Genomic DNA, 27,909 nt, shown 5'->3' with positions numbered 1-27,909 from the left:
AATGTTTCCAGGTAGATGGAAAAGTAGCAAGGTCAAAGTCAATTGATCAGAGGTGGTGGTACATTTAAAAACATATTGACAGGTACACAGATAGAAAAGGTTCAGAGGGACATGGGTCAAACAAGGCAAATGAGATGAACTTAGATCGGCATCTTGTGAGCATTGATGAGTCGGACCAAAATACCTGCTTCCATGCAGTGAAATATTATGAATCTATAACTTTTAAACATTGGCTAGCCTATAGCTGGGCATGGTGTACAGTTCTGGTCAAACTATGGCTAGGGTGTGGGTGCAGAGATGACGGCTACTGAGCTGAATGATCAGCCATGATCATATTGAATGGGGGTACAGGCTCGAAGGGCCGAATGGCCTACTCCTGCACCTATTTTCTATGTTTCTATAGTGCCTCCGAGAATTAGTTACGAGACTGAATAAGCAGGGTTTATTTCCCAAGGAGTGGAGACAACTGAGGACGGAAGCTAAATGACGGAGCCCTTTTGAAGGGCTTGAACAGAATAAATAATAAGACACATTTCCCCATAGTAGAAGTCTTTAAAACCAGTGGGCAAAGATTTAAGATGAGTAGGCTTTGAGAATGCTTTGACCCAGAGTAACTCAGTAGGCAGCACTTCTGGAGAACATGGATTAGTGATGTTTCGGGGCAGGATCCTTCTTCAGACTGCAGAAGGCAAGTCTGAAGAAGGGACCTGACCCACAACATCACCTATGCATGTTCTCCAGAGGTGCTGTCTGACCCCGAGTTACTCTACCTCTTTCGATCCTTTTTCTTGTAAACCAGCATCTGCAGTTCCTTGTTTTAACTGGAACACTGCCCGAGGGAATGGTGGAGCCAGATATTCTCACATTTCAGAATCTAAAGGAGCATTTGAGTCACTGAAGCGTAGAAGGCAACAGACCGCAGTGGTAAATGTGACTAATACAGGTGCATACTTGACAGATTGGGCCTCTCCAAGTGGGACTGAGGAATGACTAGTGGATGCAATTGAGCTGGTGCGTGCAGTGAACATTCACCAGAAAGCTGCTTGGATTGGAGTACTTCAGTTGTGGTGAGATTGGGTAGAAAGAGGCAGAGAGATGACTTGATAGAATATAATTAAGGTGGAAATTGATAGAGTAGAAAAAATCTTCTCATGTGGCTGCGGTATCAACAAGATATAGGTTAAGGGTGATAGGATCTCATGGTTTTTTTGTTTTACACTTTGGTTGATACGAGGAATAGATTAGGTAGATGCACAGAGTCCCATGCCCGCAGTAGGGGAATCAAAAACCGGAGGACATAGGTTTACAGTAAAGGGGAAAGGATTTAATAGGAACCTGAGAGGTAACTTTTTCCACACAGTGCGTGTATGGAATGAGCTGCCGGAGGTGGTAGTTGAGGCAGGTACTATTGCAATGTTTAAGAAACAATTAAGACAGGTACACAGAAAGGACAGGTCTGGAGGGGTATGGGCCAAATGCAGGCAAGTGGGACTAGTATAGATGGGTCATGTTGGTCGATATGGGAAAGTTTAGTTTAGTTTGGAGATACAGCACAGAAACAGGCTCTTCGGCCCACCAAGTCCGCACCGACCAGCAATCCCCGCACATTAATATTATCCTACACACACTAGGGGCAATTTACACTTATACAAAGCCAATTAACCTACAAACCTGTAGGTCTTTAGAGTGTGGGAAGAAACCGAAGATCAGAGAAAACCCATGGGGAGAACGTACAAGCTCCGTACAGACAGCACCCGTAGTCGGGATCGAATCCACTACAAGGCAGCAACTCTACCACTGCGCCACCGTGCCATCCATTGATGATCACAGCAAGTTGGGCCAAAGTGCCAGTTTCCAGACTGTACGATGATATCTTGAATGTACTGTCAGAGGTGGTAGTGGAATCTGATACAATTTCTACCTTTGACAATGAATTAGGGATAAATAAGCATGGCCTTTCAGGATATGGTCCTAATGCAGACAAATAGAATTAGTATATATGGGGGGGGGGAAAGGTCGGTGTGGATGTAGTGGGCAAAGGGGCCAGTTTCTGTTTTGTACAATATATGTAGGAAAGAACTGCAGATGCTCGTTTAAATCAAAGGTAGACACAAAATGCTTGAATAACTCAGGACAGGCAGCATCTCTGGAGAGAAGGAATGGGTGATGTTTCGGGTCGAGACCCTTCTTCAGACTGATGTCAGGGGAGTGGGCGGGACAGAGATAGAATGTAGTCGGAGACAGTAAGACTAGTGGGAGAACTTGGAAGGGGGAGGGGATGGAGAGAGAGGGAAAGTAAGGGCTATTTGAAGTGAGAGAAGTCAATGTTTATACCGCTGTGGTGTAAGCTACCCAAGCGAATTATGAGGTGCTGTTCCTCCAATTTGCGCTGGGCCTCACTCTGACAATGAGCAACCAGGAGATCAGGTATGTTAAGGCAGACTGAGCAGAGGTGTTCAGCAAAATGATCATCGAGCCTGCGCTTGGTCTCGCCGATGTACAGAAGTTGACACCTGAAACAGCGGATACAGTAGAAGAGGTTGGAGGTGTAAGTGAACTCCGGCAGTCTTTTCTGGCGAGGCAGAGGTTCACTTGCACCTCCCCCAACCTCATCTATTGTATCTGCTGCTCCAAATGTCGATCTCTCTACATCGACAAGACCAAGCGCAGACTTGGCGCTTGTTTCGCTGAATGCCCCACCTTATCTCCAGGTTGCTCAGCACTTTAACTCCTCCTCCTATTCCCAATCTGATCTTTCTGTCCTGGGCCTCCACCATTGTCAGAGTGAGGCCCAGTGCAAATTAGAGAAACAGCGCCTCATATTTCACTTGGGTATCTTACACCCCAGCGGTATGAACATTGACTTCTCTCACTTCAAATAGCCTTTACTTTCCCTCTCTCCATCCCCTCCCCCTTCCAAGTTCTCCCACTAGTCTTACTGTCTCCGACTACATTATATCTCTGCCCTGCCCACTCCCCTGACATCAGTCTGGAGAAGGGTCTCAACCCGAAACATCACCCATTCCTTCTCTCCAGAGATGCTGCCTGTCACGCTGAGTTACTCCAGCATTTTGTGTCCACCTTGTATAACTCTATGACAGGCTGGTCAATAAAGTACAAGCCCATAAGATTCGAAAGAGAATGACAATTTGCATCTAAAATCAGCGGTGACAAGCAGCAATGGAGGACAGCAAAGGAACAAAAATACTATGCTGCTCCTGCAAAATCAAACCTTCTGATTTTCAAGTTAGATGATATTTTAATGTAGGGGAAAACTCGTAGGTTTTAATGGTGCACTTCTGTGGCAGGATTTGGTGATGCCATTCTGGGCCATTATGATCACAGCAATTTGTGCAGAATAAGGTTTTGATATACAAGGTGATGCATGGCCATTTGAAGAGTTTGGGTGATGAAGACTTGGGAGTGGCTTGGGAGAGCCATTGGCAAGGTTTATATCAAATCAACAATTGACAGTGGTCAATTTCCTCTCAAAAGTCCCCTCTCAAAATACACACCACCCAACGATGCAGCATTACTAATTACTGCACTAAACCGACAGGCTGGATGATGCATCCTCACTTGAGCCCAAGAACAATACGCTCCAAGTTAAACTGGTAACGTTTTTCCTCTGCACCACACATAGCCCCTGGTCTGGGAACGATGGGAATTGGATTTGATCAAGAACACTGGCGAGATTGCTATTTTAACAATGACAATCACCAGATCAAGGCCAACATAAGACAGGGACTGCAGATTAAAAAAACACACAAACCAAGAGGATCAGTCTTGTGTGACTCAAAATAGATTGAAAAATTGTGTCTCAGGGTTTTGAGAAATGCAAGGTTTCTGCTAATCATAGCTTTCTTCACTGCAACCTTTTATTAAATGTGTGTGCATTTTAGGGATGACAGCAGGCTTTCAACTGAAGGTAAATGTCTTTCGCCTTCAGGTCAGTACTTTCTTTCCATGACTGACATCACCCTGCTTTGATTTTTCAATGTCAATGTGCATATTTCATAACTGCACAGAATATTTGTAGAAAACCTATCATTTTGCAAGAAGCAGTTTTCATCGCAGATTAAGAGAACACAAAATAAAAAATCGAGTACAATTATCAACGAGCCTGCCTGATGATTTCCATGCACGCTTTAATTTGTTGGAAGTAAATGTTATGTAATACTAATTCATATCTCAAATTTTAGTTAACACGAATCTGTCAAATTGAAAAGTCTGTGAATTAAACTTGCTTAAAAAAATTACGTCCTTTTTAATCCATTAAGCAATGTTACAATTTCATTTTTGAAGACAAGTGGGGAACAGATCATTCCTATCTCAGTTTTCAATGCTGACACCTGCAGCTTATTTTCGTGTGGTTGTTATGCACATGACTGGCTTCTTTCATCCCTCTTCCCCACACAGCTGCAGTGTGTTGCTCTTATGGCAATAAAACCGACACACAAGTCTCTCAGAGACAAATCCATAACCACTTACTTCCAATTCCAAGCAGACAGCATCTACGGGGGATGCCGTGGACTCTGTCATCATGAACAGGGTTGTTGCAGAGACAGAATCCAAGGTCAATTTAATTTCACAGTAACAAGGAAAGTCGCCCTGCCCCAAAAAACAGCAATTGGCATCTATGCCAATGTGAAAGCAGCAGAGCAAAATCCAAATGCAAAATTAAAAACGTTGGAATGACTCAGGTCAGGTAGCATCCATGGAAAGAGAAAGTTAATATTTCAATGATACTTTAATGGCACGTGCACCAAGGTAGAGTGAAATGCTTTTTGCATACAGTAGACCTCGCCCAGACAGTACACAAGAGTTGCCACGTGTCTGGCGCTGAGAAAAATTGCGAAATGTTTCAGGTTTGAAGGCAATCTAACAAATGGTCTTTGATCTTGAATGTTAACCATTTCCCTGTCCACAAAAGCTACCTGGCCTGCTGAGTGTTTCCATCATTTTCTGTACCAGGTTTTTCCATAAATTCAGTTATACAGCAGAATTTCAGCCCAATTCATTCATGCCAACCATTATTTACGCTAGTCAAATTTGCCTGTGACCAGCCCATCTGTCTTTAAAACCTGTTCAAATGTCTTTTTAAAGGATTGTAGTCGCAAGCCAGACTTAAATAGGATAAGATCGGGCCAATTAGATAAAAACAGTGGGGAATGCTCATAACTAAGCAGGCCAGGCAGCATCTGTGGAAACAGAATGTAGCATGATGATGAGGGATCCTTCATCAGCACTGATGAAAGAAATATTAGTCCGTGTGGCTGCAAAATGTGGATGAAACCCAGGGAATTTATCTGCTAGAGACTTGTCAGGTAGGAGACAGTTCTGTGGCTGTATGATCTCTTGCTGATGTGCTCTTTGTGTGCGAAGACATCAGTAAACGCCTCAACCTTGGAAACGATAGATAAGACACAAAGCTGGAGTAACTCAGCGGGTAAGGCAGCATCTCTGGAGATAGGAAATAAGGGATGTTTCGGGTTGAGACCTTTCTTTGGACTGTGTCCAGCTTTTTTACTCTATCCGGTTTAAACCAGCATCTGCAGTTTCATCCTTCACATTTTGTCTGCTCCACTTCGAAACAATAGGCACAGTAAAAAAAAATCAACCACACAAGGAGAAGGGGAAAAAAACAGCGGTTTTGTATGCATTTTAATAGTCTTTACCAATTGGTACATTAAGATTTTAATATGCAGAAAACATGAATAAATCTTGTTTTACACAGTTTGATAGCAACAAATCTTACTGTAAAACACACAGCAGTATATACATTCCTTAACTGATTGCTTGTACTGTGTCAATAGCTCAATTATCTTCTCACAGTCCTGGTACTTGTAATTGTACCCTTTGCTTCTGCTTGTAAAATTACTTCTTGCCATAGTGTCAGTGATGATACGTCTACTTGGAGGATCACTACTGGTCTTCAGGAACACCAAGGGGAAAAGGCAGGACGAGAAAGCAGCCAAATCACATGATACAGAGGGAATGGCAAAGGTCAATTAACAGCCAGCCAAATAGCTGACAAAACAGAGTCTGAAGGGTTAAAAATGGCATCAGTGGGAATGGCCATTTAAGAGTTTGAACCAGGCAATTCACAAAAAAGAGGAAAAGGCAAATAGAAGAAGCAGGATACTGACAGTAGACTGGGCTTGGTGAGTCTTTAACCAAGCTTTCAAAACTACAGTGCTTCATAGCCCCTTACACTTGCTAGCTACTAGGTTTGTTTAGTGCCTTGGACATAGCATTGGTCACACCACACACGTGCTGAAGAAAGCAGGACGGTTTTTTGTGTTATTTTAAAGTGCAAGATGCTAAACAAGTTTTCTTTTTCAACTTCAATGAAGGCCAAATCATACCTAGATGGTTTCAACCAGTCTATATTGAAGCGATTTATATGAAAGTAAACCATGTTTTGGAATGGGGCGCACAGGTAATTAAGGGCCATTTTGTGGAATGTGTAATGGAGTTGACAAATGCTTTTGCTTTTATTATTTTCTGCTACTGTGTGAATACTCAGATTATTCCATTCTAGAACACTTTTCTCTTTATAACAAATGCTTCCTATGTACACATTTTTGGATCAAAAAGGGAAAGTTAAAAGTAATTTTGGTAAAGACAGGTTTTGTATTGAAAAATTCTATGTGGTCTGAAATGGAATGAACTGTAATTCACAGATAAGTAGGGTTTTATACGTCGGTTTTATAAGTAGGGATTTAGCATTGGTTTAACCACCTGTTCAGAATTTTCACTATTTTAAATAAACTAAAATTGTCGCAAAAACTTTAAAACTGAGTTACCACAACTACAGCTTCAAGTTCTTCACAGCACCACCATGCTTTATTAACGTACCATTGAATCTTTTTTTTAATATACTTGATAGCAGAGTAGTCAACAGGAGTGCTATTACAGGTCAAGTTTTCACAAAAGTGCTTTAACAAAAATTACCAGCAAAAAAATCTTGAAATGTGACTGGATATTTTTGACAATTACATAACTCCGGTGCCATAAACTGCCTGTATTTTGCCCGGTGGAATTGGCTTTGCTGTCATTGCAAGATGTCTGGAGAGATAGTGGTCATAAGCAGACGCTGTCCATTAATATAAATACAAGAGTATGTTTCAGGTTATGAAACCCAAGAAGCTTCTTTAGAAGCAAGAATTGTATATTGACATTTGTATATTTTCAGCATAGGAAAGGGGAAAATAGAGGATTTATTCAACAATCTTGGCTTTGTAGGCAGTCATGTGCACTTTTGTTATAATAATTAAAGAATGCAATTGGATTGAACTGCCAGAGCCAAAATCTATTTTTCCAGGAGTAATGCGAGGAAGCAAATAATATAGAAGGTTTGCAACTGAAATAACACACTTCAGCTCTGTGTTTAGGGGCAGGAGACAATGAGGGATATATACAGCTATAATAAAAATGTATGAAAGTGCTGAGAAGAAGAATTCATCTCCATTAGGGTAACCGGGTCTTTTTTGCAGGTAATAGTTGCTACTGTCCAAATCACCAAGTTTCAGATTCTCTTTGAAGACATATTTCCAGACCGCACAACCAAACCAGTAGCAGATTGGGTTCCAGTTATCCTTTGCTTGCAGTTAGCTGGTTAATAAAGGCTTTGCACCAGATCTGTTGCTAGTGCCATAACTTTGCTGTACCAATGTATCACAGATTTTTAGTGAAATGTGAGTCACAAAGGCCAGAATATAGCAGAAATACACAGATGAACAGAGTAGCTTACTTGTCAAGGCCATCTTCATTAGAATTTTGATTGGCAACTGGGAACTTAACCCAATGCAGCTATAAATTACCATACTGCATTCATTACTACAAGTTTAAAACATTACACGTGATGCACTGCATGTAATTTACAGCAGCTACTGTGAATTACTGCTAATGAGCACATTGTTCTTCCCAAAGTCGATGTTTACAGATTCACAATGCTGGAATTATCTGGCTCTTTTACTATTACTGCTATTGAACTACATAAGTTACAATGGCAGGCGGCCACAAAATTCACAAAACATCACTGCACACTCTCCAGAACGAACAAGAAATCGCATTGATTGGACACGACAAAGCAGAATTTGATGCAATGCTGACATGGCATTTTAAGTCACAATTTTCCCCTCCTTCTGACACTGGCTCTTTTATAAGATATGCATTAAGCAAGGTTCAGGAGAAAAGTCCAGTTTATCCAAAGACGTTTCATAAATTTATCATGGAGAAATTAGGGCTGGGGAGGCAGACAAACTGGTGGCCTTCACTATGATTTTTGCATGTAGAAACCAAAAACAAATGTTTCCAAACTGAATTTAAGGACCGTCTTTAAACTGGGCTATTGCTTAAAGTCAAGATATTTTATGATAGCACAGTGCATATTTTACTACTAAAAAAAGCACAAAAGGCCTTTTGAATGATTGGTTTTTCTAAAGCACCGTTTAACTGATTGATGCTGCTAATAGCCTTCTACATAGCACGTTTTTACACCATTGTATCCTGGAAAGTAAATTGTTTTAAATATTTCAAGTTGTAGAGTACATCCTTCATTAAATAAGTGCCCCCTGCTTCAAGCAGAGAGTGTTGATAGGATTAGGCACAAGGTTTTCATATGTTTTAAATAAAACACAGCTTTAAAACAAATTGCAATAGTTACTGCAACATTTCTCGTCAGCATGTTTTTGTCCAAGACATTTACAAAAAAATGTTCAGTTTAAAACAAAAATGGTATCCTAGTTAAAAGCAATGTTTATTTAGTGGCTTTTTTAAATGGGGTGTTTGTGTCACTAAATTATCTTTTTTAAAACATATGAACACAATGTGTCTATTTATGGAATATGGTGCTACAAAGCTCATCATTAGAAGCAACAATTTTTAAAAGCAAGCTCGGTATTCACACAATTTCTTTTAGTTTTAACGCTTATGTACTGTCCAACCAAATCTATAAAGTTAACAGTGTACACCAAGATAAATTTGTCAGTGCTCAGATGCAGTATGACTTGAACTGGTTAATGTAATCCTTGGATAACACACACCCAAGATTCTCCACATAGTTACAATGTAACCATAAGACAGTTACCTTTCTGCTGGGGTCACACGCTCAAATTAGTTTTCTTTAGCAATCACCAGTCAGACCTCATTTTATGATCATTGTTACTACATTAAGGTTGGAGGCTGGCACGTGGGCTAAAAAGACAAGTGGTCTCATTTATTATATAGTGAAACCCAACTTTAACATGCAATTATTTGTGAATGTGGGAGATTTAACAACAGTCTCCAGAATTCACCCATTGTTATTTTGATTTTTTTTCCTGGATATTGATATGCAATCACTTACGCAAGTTTAATAGAATGGCCGACAATTCATGAACAACACACCTACACACTCATTAAATAAGCCCTAGTACCACACAGGGTGATTCAAGGATTACTGAATCAGCACATTGGTGCGTTTCAGACAAAAATGACAATGAAACCAACGACCATTTCCAATGACTGGAACATCATTGTCCGTTTAATTTCAGAATCATTTTTTGTGCCTAATTATCCAATCAACTTCTGCTTTCCAGGTCTAATATGACCAATGCTAGCCCTTGTTCTTTACCTATGGTACTTCTAGACAACGTATGTAATTTACAGTATACAATTCGGATTCATCATGCATGAATACTTTTGTGTAACATTTAATAGCTCAATCTACATCCAGAATAATTTACATTGAAGGACAATAGTTATTAAACAGAGCTCGATGGGTAACCATGGTAACTGAGTGCATCTGGAGGGGTGGGATTTTGGGTGGAGAGGCTGGGGAAATGGGAAGGAAAGGAGAAAAAAAAAACCAGAAGATCAATTCCATCAGCGGCACTCCCACACTTTTACCGTTTGATCTACACTTCCAGTGACAACAAATGGACCCGTCTTGTGGAAATCTGTGGAATAAAATGAGAATCAGATCCAAGAGACAAAAATGGCAAGAATTATAGGTTACATGTTTTCTCTCCTCAGAGTATGGGTGCCCCTATCCCAAACCAGCATATCTTTTCCAGAGATTTAGTTTAGTTTAGAGATACAGGCCCTTCAGCCCATTGAGTCGGCAACAACCAGCAATCCCCGCACACACACTAGGGGCAATTTACACGTATACCAAGTCAATGAACCTACAAACCTGCACATCTTTGGAGTGTGGGAGGAAACCGAAGATCTCGGAGAAACCCCACGTGGTCACGGGGAGAATGCACAAACTCAATACAGTCAGGATCGAACCCGGGTCTCTGGCGCTGCAAGCGCTGTAAGGCAGCAACTCTACCGCTGCACCACCGTGCCACCCGGTGGGATATCCAACATTGAAAACAGACAAGGACAATTTCTTCCATTTTTATACAACGAAAGGGCAATTTATATTCCAACTTTTCCAAAATAATTACCAGTATTTCATTATTTGCTTTGATGGACACATTTGGTATTGTTTGTAAAAGTACCAAGTTTTTGTATAAAGTAATTGATATAAAGTATTGGGTAACATCAGCAAAGTTCCATCCAGGTCACAATCCAGCAAACCACGTAACATGAATGGTTTTAACATCAGGAGTGAGCATTGATATCTGAGCAATACTTCTTACTGCCGTGACTTGGAAAGAAAAGAACATCTTGGACAACAAAGGGAGATTGGTGATTCTTAAATTACCCATTTTTTAAAATGGGAGGAAAAGAGATATTGTTTGGATCTAAGTATTGAATGATTGATCCAGCAAATTCTGTAAATATTGTCAATCTTTGCAGCACTCAGTGAGTGCTCATGGTCTGCAGAACAGCTTGAAAATGTTTTTCCCCATATCTTTTGATGCCTTTTACTTGCTTCAATGCACACAAATGTTTGTCAACACATTTTCCGAACATATATTTACATAACTATTCTGCCTCTCTAATTTGGGTAGCATGTGCTACCAAATGCAAACTCAAGATTATTGTTCTCAAGGTCTTACATTAAACTCTTACGTTTAAACTCTAACATTACCTCTCCAATGGAAATTTCCACATCTGCTTTATATTCACTTTTGGGGTCTTGGTGTCACCATCAGAACCAGCATTTATTGTCCATCTCCAATTGCCTTTGGGTAGTGCTGGTACAGCTAAGTGTTTGGCAGCACAGTGACGCAGTGGCAGAGTTGCTGCCTTACAACGCTAGGGGTTGATCCTGACTACAGGTGCTGTCTGTACGGAGTTTGTACGTTCTCCCTGTGACCGCAAGGGGTTTTCTACCACACTCCAAAGATGTACAGGTTTGTTGGTTAATTGGCTTTGGTAAAAATTGTAAACTGTCCCTAGTGAGTAGGATAGTGCTGGTCGGTGCAGACTCGGTGGATCGAAGGGCCCGTTTCCATACGGTACTGTATCTCTAAAGTCTAAACTGGCTTGTTAGGTAATTTCAGAGGGCATTTAATAGTCAACCAATAAAGCCCAGCATTACATTCAGGAACAGCATCTCACCTTCTATTTAGGCACGTTACAGGTCTCAGCGGTTGGCACCAGATTTGATAATTTAACTTTTCCAGTTTTTATCAGGACTGCTTAGTTCAGCTGAATATTTTCAGAAATGCTATTTCACAATTCCAACTCTTGATGCTCAACACTGGATACCTCAAAGAGATAGTAATTATCACTAACCTAAATCTCTACTTCGTGTGAAGTATTGATGGTGAGAGGTGAAAGCAATTTAAAGTGACGATGTATCCAAATGCAATAATTGATTTATCTTTTCCACACATTCTGCATCAAAAAGTAATAAAACTGTTTCATTGAGTCAGCGTGGAAACAGGCCCTTTGGCCCAGCCTGCCCATGCTGACCTCCAAGTCGATCTATACTTGTCCCACCTGCCTGCGTTTGGTCCATATCCTTCTAAACCTATCTATCCAGTGTAGAAACTTGCATCACACAAACATTAAATTAGTAAGCAAAAAAATGCACTTGGATTCGCCATTAATTTCAGAAACTGCAATCTTAGTAAGATGTGAAATGCAACCAAAGGTTACTAAATTTATACATACCAAGAGAGGTAACAAAGTGTTCATGTGCATTCAGGGACTTCATGCACCGTTTGTTCTTGTAATCCCAGACTCTAATAGTTTTGTCATCAGCACAGCTCACAATAAACTTTCCTCCGGGATGAAACAGAATACCACGTACCCAGTTATCATGGCCAACCTACATTTAATAAAAAGCATCTTTAGGGAGTTTACCACTTTAAAAACTACCAACATGCTTGCTAGGACACCCACTTGCAAAAGAGAATGTGGACTGAGAATCTGATTACAGAGAAAAGATTTGATTTTGTATCTCATTCTATTCTTCGCTAATTTGATTTTGTTGTTTGAGCTGAGGTCAAGTAGACTTTACAGTTAAGGGCAATGTAACTTTACATCAAAATGGTGTATGTAATGGCCATAACTAGGCCTGCGCATGAACGCATCCTGAGATATTGATCAGTTCCAGACAGCAGCGTACTGGCTCAGCTGAAAAAACACCAGCCCTTGCAACAAGATCATAAATGGATCAATAGTTGCTTTTAAAGCAGACAGTGCAAAACACAGCAAACCAGTGGAAAACTCTAGTAAACAGGTGTATTTGTTCAAACTAAGCGTACTCGTATTTGAGATCTATTACTTCACTGATTCTATTTTAATAAAATGCACATATTTCCTGAAATAATTGGTTAAATCTGCAGTAGACATTATAGTTATATGTGAACATGTTCAATTCTGACATATGCAGGATTTACTATTAATGACTCAGATTTTGGTTGCATCTATAACTGGATATTTTGTATTTAGTGTCTCTAACTCCCTTCTTTTCACATTGCTATTAGCAATTGCAGCTTTAGACTGTGCTTATTAACACATACCCCATTAACAGCCGGATTGATTTATACCACCCCTATGCTGTTTATACCACTGCCTTTCACCACAGACCACCCCATTCTTTCCACTCTCACCACCTGCCAACCTCCCCATCCGTTCCCCATTTTCTATTCATGCTCAAAATGTGTTCTTTTTCCAGTTCCATTGAAAATTTAAATGAAGAACTCAAAAATTCCAATAATGTTATTATTTTGAATGAATGAATGAATGAGTTTATTGGCCAAGTATGCATTAACAAAGAATGTGCCTTGTTGCACCGCTCACAAATGACAACACAACATACAGTTAACAATTAAGAATAATATTTGTTTCAAATATTAGTGAAGAGTGATATGGATCCATTGAACAATGGAACTCGTAAGCATTTTCTCAATTTGTTATTTATATGGAAGACGAAGAAAAATAATTCACTGGAATCAAACGATCATTTATATATTAAACAGAACTAGTAGCATTGAACATTTTTTAAGAACAAATCACCACAGTGCATTATGCGTCAATTACATTCAAAAACTTAAGCATAAGAAATGTAGTTAATAGCACAGTATTTAGATCCTAAGCAGGTCATTTACTGTTCTTCAACAGTTGCGTTAACGAACATAGAATGACAGCTAAAAACACTATATTCTTAATTATACAAGTACTTTTTTTATACAAACCTATTTTTTCCCATTTGCTAACTCATGATATAGGTACTTGGGTAACTATATCTCCTTCAAGTAGCCTTTGTTATATGAGATGTTCACAGGTTACTCAAGGGTGGGGGGAAAAGGCAAGTGGATCGTGAACTCACCTGCGATTTATAAGTAAACTTATCAATGGAAATCTTATGCATTTCAACGTAAGGCATGCACTCACCAGTGTCATAAGGCACATTCCAATGCTAATATCCCACATCTTAATTGTCTTGTCTCTGGATCCTGACAGGAGGAAAGGTCCAGGTTTGCCACTCTTTTTAGCCTAGAAATGGTTGGGATTGATGGGGGTTACTAATGCATTAAAGTACATTACTGAACACAAGATACCAACTCAATACTATATTATTTAAAAAAATAAATTATTAACCATAGTTACACACACAGGACAAAGACCTGCTATTTGTCAGTTGAGGCAATTTGAAGCATTTATTTCAACATAGATAAACACAATTGCCTTGCAATGTTCACCGTGCATCTGAAAATGACTGTTGAAGCAAATCGGGATTGTCAAACACTGGGGAACTTGGATAGAATTGGAGGTTATTGGTTATTGGTTATTGAACTGAGTCAAAATAGTTTCTACTGTTCCCACTTTTCCATTCACTGCTGGTGTATGGCTTCAAACTGCAGAGATCCTTGTACACTCTCTCAGTCATAGCAAAACAATTAATTGCATTTAGAGCCATGTATTATTTGAAGATCTCACAATTTTCTCCAGACTTTTGTGAAGCTACTGTTAAGGTATCACATTTGCACAGTAAAAAACCTATATAAGCAGACTTTAAAACTATGCATACAGCCAACCACCAAATTGGGGAGAAGTTGTGTTGAGAAAACAGTCCTTATCACAATTTTCCATTACGCAAAGTTGCATCATCTGCACATGCATCAAATTAAAACAAATGCCTGTTACTTGTTCCCCCACATAAATTAATAATGAATTTTATTCTGAATCTCAATTTTTTTGGGTGCCGATCTGTGAATTCCATAAGGGCAAAATTTCCATTATTTGCTATAATGCAGGGATCACCTATAAATTAAATCTAAAAATAGTCATACGGTATTAGTCTATAAAATGCTCAATTAATGCAATGTAACATGGACTTTTTCTGAACTCATTCTAGAAACAGTACATGAAATCCTAGAATGTATAGGAAGTCAATTTCTGGGAGAATCACTGGTTTACGCTAACAATTGTTATTTTGAATTGTTAGTTAAACAGTTGACTTAAAAGCTTCTATTTTAACCTAGCTACTTTTGACCTGAGGGACTTGAAATTTCCTAACTTCAGCCATTCCTTATCACTACAATTTTGGAACTTATTTAGCAACACTATGGAAGTCCAATAGCCATAGTTAATGCAGTGTTTCAAGACAGCAATTCATCTACACCTACCCAAACACAATTAGCAATGGGAAATCAACTCTGGCTTTGGCACCGAGCCTTGTATCACATGAATCAAGGCATGAAGCTCCGCAGCATGTAGAATGGCCAACACCACCAAAACTATTAGCCAAGGCAGAAAACAAACACTTACAAAATAAGAAATTTAAACAAGCAACTGTTTTAAAACAAAATGTTTCTATTGTCCATAGAAACACAAGGAAGACGAAATTTGACAACAGCTAGAAGGAATGCTATCCAGTGCTACATGCTTAATTAACATGATTACAAACCACAGAGCAATCTGAAGCTTAACTATCCCACGTAATATATTAAGAGGCATGCAATTCATTTTCTCGGTCAAGAGATTAACATGTAGATTTTCAGTGTTATGACTATTATAGATGCTATTAAAAATTTACCAGCGCTAAGCATGTGCTAGTGTAATTCATAAAATGTGATTATCTGAAGTTATATTAATGCCACAGATGTTTTGAAAGTAGCTGCTAACAAGCAGCACAAGTAGTCTGCACTGGATCAAATTCTCCCACAGGGAGCCAAGGTTACAACAACTTCCATTTATAGAACTTCGAAAGTAGCTAAATGCTTTTCAGCAGCAGTAACAAGAACAGTTGTATGGAGGTAAGAGCTGGTTAAAAGTTTGGTTTTCAGGTTCAGAGAAAGATACAGAAGAGGAATCGCAGAGATGTTAAGAGGAAGAACGCTGGACATTGGGGATTCACACCGAAGACTCAGAATTCCTTCTTCTAACATCTCTGCATTCTTTCAAATTTGGAGCAAACAAATTCAGGAACCCAGAAGTAGATATGCGATTCATTTCCAAGTTGAGAAAGCTTATAAAAAAGGGCAGCGCTGAAATAACGGAGGGCTTTTTTTAAACAGGCATATTAATAGGAATCAACACGCCAGCAACCAAGGATGAAAGAGCACATGCGTGAGAGCATAAACATAGAGGTGATGGGTAGCTGAAATTAGAAAATTTAATGCTAATGCCATTGAATTGTAGACTACACAAATGGAATACTGTTACTTGCTGTTACTCGAGTTTACACTGGGCCTCACTCTAGCGGTGGGGAAGACCAAGATTGGATAGGTTGGTGTGGGAACATGGGAAATTGGAATGGCATGCAACTAGGAGCTTGGGATATCATTAACATACAAGTGGAAATTGAAGATATGAATTTAGAAGATGTTGCTGAAAAGACGAGAGACAGTATGAAGAGACAAAGGTGATAGTGCAGGAGGAGGGAGAAAATGCGTTGCTAATCAATCTCTGGATTCGAGTGACTGCACAAAAGCAGAATCAGAGAGCTGGGGTTCGTTCTCAGCAGAATTAGACAGCTGTGGTACAGGCATCAGAAGTGATGGGGAGAAGGCAGGAGAATGGGTTAGGAGGGAGAGATAGATCAGCCATGATTGAATGGCGGAGTAGACGATGGGCTGAATGGCCTAATTCTACTCCTATTTCTTATGACCTTGCTCAACAATCGCAGACAAGTGTTGGAATAGGATAGTGTGTTTAATTACATTAATGACAATGGAGAAGTCAATGGGAAAGATTACATTCCAGCATTACAAAAGGATGTCATGTAGGATGAGGAGGGAATTACACAACTATAGGACAAGTATAAGAAATGTTGGTGGTGAGAACTTACTGCTTATTTAATGAAATAGTCACAGAATCATACAGCATGGAATCAGGCCCCTCAGCACAAAACATCCATGCCCACCAAGATGCCCTATCTAAACTCGTCCCATTTGCCAGAGATCCCTCCAAATCCTTCCTATCCATGTATTTGTCCAAATGTCTTATAAATGTTATCTGCGTCAAATATTTTCTCTGGTAGCACGTTCCTTATACCCACCCCTTTTGTGAAAAAAAAATTCCATCGGGTTCCTATTACATTTCTCTCTCTCACCTTAAACCTATACCCTTCTAATTTTAGTTTTCGAGATTCAGCATGGAAACAGGCCCTTCGGCTCAGTCCGCACCGACCAGCGATCCCCGCACACCAGCTCTACCCAGCACACTAGGGACAATTTACAAATTGACCAAAGTCAATTAACCATCAAACCTGCACGTCTTTGGAATAGAATGCAGGAGGAAACCGGTGTACCCGTTGAAAACCTATGCGGTCACGGGGAGAATGTATAAACTCTTTAGGTTTAGCACCCATAGTCAGGATTGAACCCGGGTTCCTGGTGCTGTAAAGCAGCAACTCTACTGCTGCAAACCGTGCTAATTATGCATTCCTCTGCCGCGTGAATCAGTGCCCCTTATGATTTTATACATCTTTATAAGGTCACCGCTCAGCCTCCTATGCCCCAAAAAATAAAGTTGTAGCCTGCCCAACCCCTCCCTTCAGTTCAGGCCCTCAAATCCTGGAAATATCCTTGTAAATCTTCTCTGCACTCTCTCCAGCTTCATGACATCTTTCCAATAGCATGGTGACCAAAACTGAACATTATACTTCAAGTGTGGCCTCACAACAATCTTATATAACTGTAACATAACATCCCAAATTCTATACGCAATCCCGATTGGTGAAGACTAATGTGCCAAAAACCTTCTTACCACCCTATCTACCCGTGACACCACTTGTAAGGAACTATGCACGTACTCCTAGATCCCTCTGCTCTACAACACTCCCAAGGGCCCTACCGTTCACTGTGAAAGTCCTCTCCCAGTTTGACTTAAAAATGCAATCCCTCTCACATATCGAATTTAAACTCCATTTGCCATTCCTGGGCCCACTCGATCAGTTGAAGAAAGATCCTGCTCTAGCTCTTATTACCACGCTGACTGTCTACGATAAGACCCATTTTCATGTCATCTGCATTTCATGCGCCATCTCCATTTTTATGAACTGATTAAGGTCACAAGTTTTCAGTAAACATTTTCGAAACCAATTTTCCAAGAATAATTATATCCAACAATCTATCGACCTGAAACATGGCCATCATCTGCACTGACCCAGTTGAAATTAATTGCAGAGAGATGACAAACAACGTGTATGAAGTTTAAAAAAAATCAGTTCATAAAGTCTAAGCAGATTTGTACTTCTAGATTTGACATCAGCAGTCTCAGTCAGTATAGTATTAATTTTTGATCTGATTATTTAAGGAACATATGATAATAATATAAGATGCAATGTTTATGAAGCTTTCCAAGAGTGCTTGTAGGGCTGGACTTTGCAGCAATTTGGAGAATGAAGCCACCATCAGCAGCAATTATCCAATCCCCAACCAAATGGTAAAGCCCCTTGGTTTTGACCTCTCAGATCCAGGCTTAAGAATGTATCAGCAATCCCAACCCTTGCATTACAACCAATAAATTCAAAACAATCTTGATCTTAATTAACTAACAGAAATTTGTTGCTAAACCCTGCATCTCTTACCCAGTGCTGCTGCCAGGACAATGGGCCGTAAAGACTTGAGATACAACGTGGAAACAGGCCTTTCTGTCCACCGAGTCCATGTGGACCAGTGATCATCCCGTAAATTAACACTATACTACACACGAGGGACAATTTTACAACTTATCAAAACCAATAATCTACCAACCTGTATGTCTATGGTGTGGTAAGAAACCAGAGCACCCAGAGAAAACCCAGATGGTCACAGGGAGAACGCACAAACTCCGTACAGTCAGCACCCGAAGTTAGGATTGAACTCGGGTCTCTGGCGCTGAGGCAACAGCTTTATGCTGCGCCATACGACCATCCCCAAAGCAAGTTAAGGGCAAATTAAGACTAACATTTTTTTTAAATTTGGACTTGAAGGGTAGATGAAGGCACCTCGAACATGACAACTCGTTGCTGATTCTGTGTGGTCTACTATCTTACACTTTTGTACTAAAGTGTGATTGTGCCTAATGTATAGTTGGATTGTCACAGAACTGCATGCAAAAATTGTTATTGTACTTAGGTACAGGTGACAATAAAGTACCATAGAAGCATTGAGATTGAACATCATTCATCAGATATTTACTCTGGGGCATTCTGCTATTGTTCAACCTGGGGAGAGCCTTTGTCATCCCCTCCATTATGTCTGCCAACCTTCTGAAGTTTGGGGTGGGAGAACCACTGGGGAAATTTGCAATATTCAAATATCGTCCACCCTAAACTTTAAACTAATTAAAGACAGTAAAGTAGATGTTAATCAGAAAATCAAACTTGTCAACAACATCCCAATTGCATATTCCCTCATGACATCAAACTTAGAATTCAAATTTTATTAAAAAGCAATTTTAAATGTTCGAAATGTTATCATTTAATGAGGTATATATGCCCAAGCAGGTCAAACACTGTTTGCTTCCCATATCAGACATTGAAACTGAACAAGTAATGAAATTCGCACATTTTCATATTTTGATGGTAGATTGTATTTGAAAAGTGCATCACCACGGACTGCTATTTCAACCCCCCATTCTCCAACTGCTGAGGTGGAAAGCCTTAGGGAAGAAAGCTTTTTGTGTCTCTCTCCGCTCAATCATATAGAAAGAGATTACATCGGTGTCGGAGGTCATTAGTTGTCAATCACATAACAGTGACCTTCGATTATCTTTGGGCAAAGCAGCATGCAGCTCCTGTAACTGCATCCTATTACAAACCATGTTTTAACAAAAAAATGCAGTGTGTCAAAAGAATCTGAAAGAAAACCCCTTTGAAAGAAATCTATTAATTTGGGGCTGGTTTCATTTAACACTAATTAATTGCAAACAACTCTGAAAGTAGCACTCTTGTGCATTAAATGAGCTTCACTTCTTTCAGTTAAAAAAAGGAACTGCAGATTCTGGTTAATACCCAAGATAAACACAAGATAGATGCCGCCTGACCGCTGAGTTGTGTCTACCTTCACTTCTTTCGGCTTTACAAGGAATTGATTTGGGAGCTCAATCAAATTTGCAGAGCACACTGCAAATAGATAGTAGCCTGACAGTAATGAGAAGGGGAAAAATGTGGAAAGCGTAAGTCTTAAACTGAGACTACATCTTAATTTAAGATAACACACTGATCCCCCGCTGAGCATTCTGGATGTGTTCCCAGTAAGAACAAATCAAATGGAATCTGTGCTCCTAGAATACATAGAAAGATGCATTTTGGTCAGCGCTACTTTGCTGGGAGCATTGTGAACTCCTGCCTTCCACAATGCCGTGCCACCAAGCTGACGCAAACCCCTGCCTGTCTTTGTGTAATAAAGTCAGGAACCTGGCTTGAACCTCTGCATGCCATTCTCACACTGACTCAGTGTAGAGAAGCCACCCGCCAGTGTAGAGGGGTCCCAGCATGGCAGAAACTGGTAGAGCAGGACTTTCCCGCGTGTTCCCAGCACCCGGGTCCCCTGCACAACAGCATGCAGCACGGGAGGCAGAGGATCAGGGCAAGCTCCTGGTACAAGAATACAAGGCAAGTGTCCTTACAAGGAGATGCTTCCAGAATTGGTGATGAGCAACTGGAACCATAATGCAGTCAGTTATTTCGTTCAGGAAAAATGACACATCTTAGATTACATGATTAACAATGCTGGATTTAAATCGAGTATTTCAGTTTCTTAAACTCTTACCTCAGATCCTGTTGCTTCCAAAATGGTTGGGTAGGAGCTCTCTGGTGCCCAGGAAATGCATTCTACCACATGTTCATGCTCTCGAAGTTCAGCTTTACACTCCTTTGTTGCTACCACCCACACGCGCACTGTCTGATCATTGGAACAGCTGGCCAGAAGGGTTCCATCCTGGTTGGGTCGGACCATGCGCACCCATTCTCTATGTCCCGTGAAAGTCTTCACACAGTAACTGTTAGTGCAAAAATAAAGTTACAATGAAAAAAATGCTCATCGGTTTTTATATAATTCAATAATGAGTGAAAATTTGAGTATAGAAATGGAGGGGTGGGGGTCATGTTGCAATTATATAAGACGCTGGCATGACCACAGTTAGAGTATTATGTTCAGGTTTGGGCACCATGTTACAGGAAAGATGTTGTCAAGCTGGAAAGGGTGCAGAGATGATTTATGAGGATGTTGCCAGGACTCAAGGGCCTAAGCTCCAGGGAGCGGTTGAGCAGGCATGGAGTCTATTCCTTGGAGCACAGGAGGATGAGGGGTGATCTTATAGAAGAGTACAAAATCTTGAGAGGAATAGATCGGGTAAACACAGTCTCTTGCTCAGAGAATGGGAATCAAGAACCAGAGGACATAGGTTTAACATGAAGGGGGAAAGATTTAATAGGAACCTCAGGGGTAACTTTATTTTTTACACAAAGGGTTGTTGGTACATGGAACAAGCTGCCAGGGGAGGTAGTTGAGGCAGGTACAATCATAACATCGAAGAAACATTTAGGTACATGGATAGGATAGGTTTAAAGGGATTTATGCCAAATGCTGGAAGGTGGGACTAGTAGAGTAGGTGGGAGATGTTGGACAGCGTTGGCAAATTGGGCCAAAGACCCTGTTTCCACGCTGTATGACTCTATGATTAATATAATAAACAACTTGGTCTTTTTTTTCTATATTCTTATCACTAAATAACTTGCCTGAATTGAGGCAGATACGGCAATAACAATTCAGGCAATTGCATTCAAAGTTCAGCAAGTTCTTGTCAATCAAATGTAGTCTTATGTTATGAGCTAATAATAGTACTGCATTGCTGCAAACAATGAATAAACTGTACAACATTGCAATTTAACACCAGTTTTAACAAACTCTTCATATAATTGACATTTAGTGTTTAATCATAAAAATAAGTCTGGGGATGAGTTAAGGAAAATTTCCCTAGTTTAAATGGATTTAGTAGAACCCTCAATATCTTTCTTGTGTGCCTTTTGTTATGAAGGTCCAACACAGTGTCACTTGTTCCCCAAATGAAATGTGTCACCAATAGCAATGTGAAGGCTACATGGAATTGAAGAATTCTGGTAATTATTAAATATTGTAAAAATATGTGCACCCCAAGGCAGCTTCAGGAATATATCAATAACCTGTACCGAAGGAAGTTACATATAATGTCTGTAACACCACTAACTAAAAAATATTGTAATAAGAATACTGTGACCTTGCCACTCTTGGCTGTGCAATTTCCTGCAGGGATAATATCTTCACCATGTAAACTGATAAAAATGCCAGAAGCCACATGGTATGTAATTACTTAGACAAATAATAGTAAAAATTCCTTTCAGGGAGGCCATCACATCAGGTTCGAAGGGATTTCTACAAAAGCAATCCAAAACTAACTCCTTCCTGCCCTCTTCTCCCCATAGCTTTGTAAAGTACTGCAAATGTATCCATTTGGAAAAAACAAGGATGTAATGGTCTCAACCTCAATTACTCTATGTAGCAAGGTGTTAAGTGCCTTCATCTTTCTCCCCTCTGGCCCCTTCACACTGAATATTGTTATCACTGGCTCCCCACCAGAGTGCCCCAACCCATTTCAAATATGGAAACATTGAGTCTCTCCAAAGAGCAGCTACAGCTAAACGACAGTAAAAGCAGACTGGAAACTACTGTGAAATGCCAATAAATGTGCCTCTGCTTGCATTTACTCAATAAATGTTGGAGCTTGGGTCTCTTGCACGAACACAGATGCTGCATTGAACACATCACCAACCTAAAATGTACAGTGCGTAACATACAATCTTAGATACAATGTAACCACCAATCTACACCGTGTACATCCTATGTCTTGAGTATTTTGAAATGGATGCTCAGACTGCTAGCATCTACGCTGCTACAACTGATAACGGCAACAATCCATCACTACTTTGACTCAATGCTTCATTTACAAGACAAAAGTTGACATTTTCAGTGTTTTCACTTGCAACCTAATTAAAAATTAAATCCCATTTAGAAAACCATCAAGTACAACCACAATTATATTTGTGTGTTTCAAAATTATTCTATTCAGATGGAAAAACATAGAAACTTAGTGTAGTGACTCACTTTATAAACTCAGTACCAGTACATCCGAGAAAAACAAACTAAATTGCAAGGGTGACGCAACAGTACCTCTGAAGGAAGCTATGAACAGATTAAATGGATTTCAGTGTTATGAATCATAGAAACGGAGCTTCAATAATTTGCAGATATATTTCCCATGGAATAAATTGTAGGACATTGTACGGAAATCTGCATGCAGTTTTTAGTGAATATTTGGCTTGCTGGTATTATCAGTGCAGATCCATTATTCAAACAGATTACGAATATGTAGGTACAAGATTTATTTCATTTATATTTAAAAGATTTTTATTAATCTGTGCATAATTAGAATCAATAGTGTACAAGTGCATTTTATAGTAACAAGTTACATTTATGTTTTGGCTTTAAGGTAGAAAAATCTTCCCATATGTGGCTCCTAATGTACATAAAACTGTAAGGCTTTGCTGATTAATATGAAATATGAACATAAAATTGTGTACAAAAACACTAATTCAACATATAACTACAGTGAATGGTGTTCGACAGGAGAATCCAAAATATATCATACTGTACACTAAAATAATAGAAAACTTACAAATCATGTGTGTTTTGTTCACATACTCACCCAGTCTGCACCTCCCACATTTTCATGGTTTTATCCCTTGAGGCAGACACTATGTGATCTCCGTTAGGCATGATAGCAACTGATGAAATATTATGATCGTGGCCTGAAAATTAATTAAAACTCAATTAAGTTAGGAAAAGGGGATGTACAACGAGATCTGGGTGTCCTAGTGCATCAGTCACTGAAAGGAAGCATGCAGGTACAGCAGGCAGTGAAGAAAGCCAATGGAATGTTGGCCTCCATAATAAGGGGAATTGAGTATAGGAGCAAAGAGGTCCTTCTGCAGTTGTACAGGGCCCAAGTGAGACCGCACCTGGAGTACTGTGTGCAGTTTTGGTCTCCAAATTTGAGGAAGGATATTCTTGCTATTGAGGGCGTGCAGCATAGGTTTACTAGGTTAATTCCCGGAATGGCGGGACTGTCATATGTTGAAAAACCGGAGCGACTAGGCTTGTATACACTGGAATTTAGAAGAATGAGAGGAGATCTTATCGAAACGTACAAGATTATTAAGGGGTTGGACACGTTAGAGGCAGGAAACATGTTCCCAATGTTGAGGGAATTCAGAACAAGGGGCCACAGTTTAAGAATAAGGGGTAGGCCATTTAGAACAGAGATGAGGAAAAACCTTTTCAGTCAGAGAGTTGTGAATCTGTGGAATTCTCTGCCTCAGAAGGCAGTGGAGGCCAATTCTCTGAATGCATTCAAGAGAGAGCTAGATAGAGCTCTTAAGGATAGCGGAGTCAGGGGGTATGGGGAGAAGGCAGGAATGGGGTACTGATTGAGAATGATCAGCCATGATCACATTGAATGGCGGTGCTGGTTCGAAGGGCCGAATGGACTCCTCCTGCACCTATTGTCTATTGTCTAATTAGATTAGAATGAAAGATCAAAAAATTTAACCAGAACCCTTCTTGAATATTAGTCTTTTGTCTCACAGAAAAGCCTTCACCCTCAATGGCTATCTAATGTTGGCACTTTCAATTCTTTTGATTTTTTTCCTCTTTACAAAAAGATGATAAAAACTGCATCAAAAGCAAGAGCAGTCACAAGGTTTATATGTTGTTTTGGAGTTTCTTGTTGCCACAGTGTCTATTTTGATTGAAAAGCAAAGAGCTAGAAGAACTCAGTAGGTCAGGCAGTATCTGTGGAGGGAATGAACAGATGGCATTTCAGATCGGGAACCTTCAGACTGGTGAAGAGTCCACAGAAAGATCCTGACCCAAAGCGCCATCTGTCCACTCCCTCCACAGATGCTACCTGACCTGCCAAGTTCCTCCAGCTCTGTTTTGTGCTCAAGATTCCAGCATCTGCAGATCCATGTGTGTCCATTTTGATCTTGCAGGCTAACGATGGTAACATTGCCAATATTTGGCATGATTACTCAGCATAACAGTCAGCAACAATGCAACTTCCAAGCATTGGCTTGTGAATGGAAGCATCTCTGCTGGGTATCATACTGGTGGGAGAGGTGAAATTAGATCAAATGTCCTGCACTTGCTTCTTACACTTGTTATAAAAATCTGCACAAGGTTTGATGTGATGTCGGAGGGCAGATGGTTGAGATGGAGTTGTTGTTCGTCAATGGAAGGGATGTCAGGCAAGGGTGTGGTAGACTTTAGAGAAACAGGCCTTTTGACCAGTCGAACCCACGCCGACTAGCGATCACCCCATACACTAACACTATCCAATGGCCAAGGGACAAATTTTACCAAAGCCAATTAAGCTACAAACCAGTAAATCTTTGGACTGTGGAAGGAAACCGGAGCACCCAGAGAAAACCCCCCACGGTCACAGGGAAAATGTACAAACTCCATACAGACAGCACCCATATACAGGATCAAACCCAGGTAAGGTAGCAACTCTACCACTGTGACACCCATGATAGTTTAAACAAAAAAAGCATTTAAAAATTAATCTTTCCAGATTTTCTACTGATAATCTAATTGGAAGTATTAATATACTTCCTTATAGAACATATGGTTTTACAGAACAAATTTTAAATCCATATTTCTGAATATTTCTGCTTCTAACAGGCCATTTTGATTCAGATTAGAGGCACATCTTTGCCATGGAGCCAAGATTTTTACTCTAGTATTGTTAAGATTGCCGTACAAGACATAGAAGGAACTTTCAAGAGCAAAGCCTTAATCTGGAAGAACCTTCCAGTAGTTGCTGCAAGTAGCCACAGCATCATTCAAAACAAATTTGGATTTCTTTGTATACTAGAGGTTTTTAGCAAGATCTTAGTCCTCATTACACACAAAAGCAGATCCCAAAAACAATCAAAAACATGATACTGAGGACAGCTGATCTCACTGAAATAAAGTCATGTGTCATAGGGGATATGAGTAGAATTAGGCCATTCGGCTCATTGTCTACTTCGCCATTTAATCATGGCTGATCTCTCCCTCCTAACTCCATTCTCCTGCCTTCTCCCCATAACCTCTGACACCTGTACTAATCAAGAATTTATCTATGCATAGGAAAGAACTGCAGATGCTGGTTTAAATCGAAGGTAGACACAAAATGCTGGAGTAATACAGCGGGACAGGCAGCATCTCTGGAGAGAAGGAATGGGTGAAGTTTTGGGTCGAGACCCTTCTTCCCACACTCCAAAGACGTACAGGTATGTAGGTTAATTGGCTGGGTAAATGTAAAAATTGTCCCTAAATTGTGTAGGATAGTGTTAATGTACGGGGATCGCTGGGCGGCACGGACTTGGAGGGCCGAAAAGGCCTGTTTCCGGCTGTGTATATATATGATATGATATGATATGACTTGGCCTCTACAGCCTTCTGTGGCAAAGAATTCCAGATTCACCACCCGTTGACTAAAGAAAATTCTCCTTATCTCCTTCCTAAAAGAACATCCTTTAATTCTGAGGCTATGACCTCTAGTCCTACTCTCCCACTAGTGGAAACATCCTCTTCACTCTATCCAAGCCTTTCACTATTCTGTACGTTTTAATGAGGTCCCCCCTCATTCTTCTAAACTCCAGTGCGTTCAGGCCCAGAGCCGACAAACACTCATCATAGGTTAACCTACTCATTCCTGGGATCATTCTTGTAAACCTCCTCTGGACCCTCTCCAAAGCCAGCACATCCTCAATTTTGGTGCCCAAAATTGCTCACAATATTGCAAATGCAGCCTTACCATTGCCTTATAGAGCCTCAGCATTACATCCCTGATTTTGTGTACAAGCCCTCTTGAAATTAATCTAGCATTGAGTTTGCTTTCTTTACTACCGATTCGATTTTCAGATTAACTTTTGGGGAATCCTGCACCAGCACTCCCAAGTTCCTTTGCACCTCTGATTTTTGGATTCTCTCCCCATTTAGAAGATAGTCTACACCTTTATTCCCACTACCAAAATGCACGACTCCACACTTTGCTACACTATATTCCATCGGCCCACTCTCTCAACGTGTCCAAGTCCTTCTGCAGAGTCCTTGCTTTCTCTACACTACCTGCTCTTCCACCTACTTTCATATCATTCACAAACTTGGCCACAAAGCCTTCAATCCCCTCGTACAAATCATTAATATACAACATAAAGAGTAGCGGCACCAGCACTGACCCCAGCAGAAAAATATACCCGTCCATTTTGAGCAGTCCATGTGCAAGCTTACTTCGGGCTTAAAATCCACTCTGATACATTGGGAAAACAGTGTTCTTTCTAAAGATGTCCGTACATCTCAGGAGAACATCAACCTCATCTCACTGCCCATAACAGATATGGAATGTGAGAATAATAACCTGGCAAATAAAATTATTTATTACATTTTAAATATTTGTTTAAAACTAATTAGTAAGCTTATGACACTAAACAGTTAACTAAAATTTAAACGTTTGTTTCATTAGACACGCCTCTCAATATCCAAGTAAATCAGGGTCTGGACTGGGTGTGGATTTTTCTTTTCATAGCATGCTAAAGTCATGAGGTCATAAGTGACAGGAGTAGAATTAGGTCATTCGGCTCATCAAGTCCACTCCGCCATTCAATCATGGCTGATCAATCTCTCCCTCCTAACCCCTAGAATTAATCTAGTGAACCAGACACAGGAAAAAAGCCTGCAACGAGTTCTATTGCCAAATCTATTTTATACCCTATGTCTATACCAGAAAACCTCTAAAGCACAACTCAAAAATTAAAAATGGAAGCATCTGGCAGCATTACATTAAACATGAATAATGGGTCCAGTCCAGACATTTTGGCTGAGGAGTACGAGACAAGAATTGGATGCTAAGAGGAGGGATGGGAGATCACTTTTTACATATAGCAATGGTTAAGCGCATATGCCTGAGTCTTGTGTATGTCTGCACTATGTCACAGAGATG

General features: G+C 40.1%; 1 protein-coding gene across 2 annotated transcripts in view; it reads right to left on the bottom strand.

Moving 5' to 3' along the window:
• Nucleotides 1–5,632: 5,632 nt before the first annotated feature.
• Nucleotides 5,633–27,909, bottom strand: part of pafah1b1a (platelet-activating factor acetylhydrolase 1b, regulatory subunit 1a) — a 105,695-nt gene continuing 83,418 nt past the window's right edge. For both annotated transcript variants that reach the window (XM_078422572.1, XM_078422573.1), the window contains exons 7-11: nt 23,569–23,671; nt 20,598–20,826; nt 13,789–13,890; nt 12,061–12,217; nt 5,633–9,944 (exon numbers count right to left, since the gene is read on the bottom strand). In XM_078422572.1, coding sequence (XP_078278698.1) covers nt 9,871–9,944; nt 12,061–12,217; nt 13,789–13,890; nt 20,598–20,826; nt 23,569–23,671 — 665 coding nt within the window. In that variant the 3' untranslated portion in view covers nt 5,633–9,870. The remainder of the gene's footprint in view (nt 9,945–12,060; nt 12,218–13,788; nt 13,891–20,597; nt 20,827–23,568; nt 23,672–27,909) is intronic.

This window comes from Rhinoraja longicauda, chromosome 26 (genome assembly GCF_053455715.1).
Source record: "Rhinoraja longicauda isolate Sanriku21f chromosome 26, sRhiLon1.1, whole genome shotgun sequence".
Classification (NCBI taxonomy): domain Eukaryota; kingdom Metazoa; phylum Chordata; class Chondrichthyes; order Rajiformes; family Arhynchobatidae; genus Rhinoraja; species Rhinoraja longicauda.
Note: the sequence above shows the minus strand (reverse complement) of the source record. Positions and strands in the feature narration are given on the sequence as shown.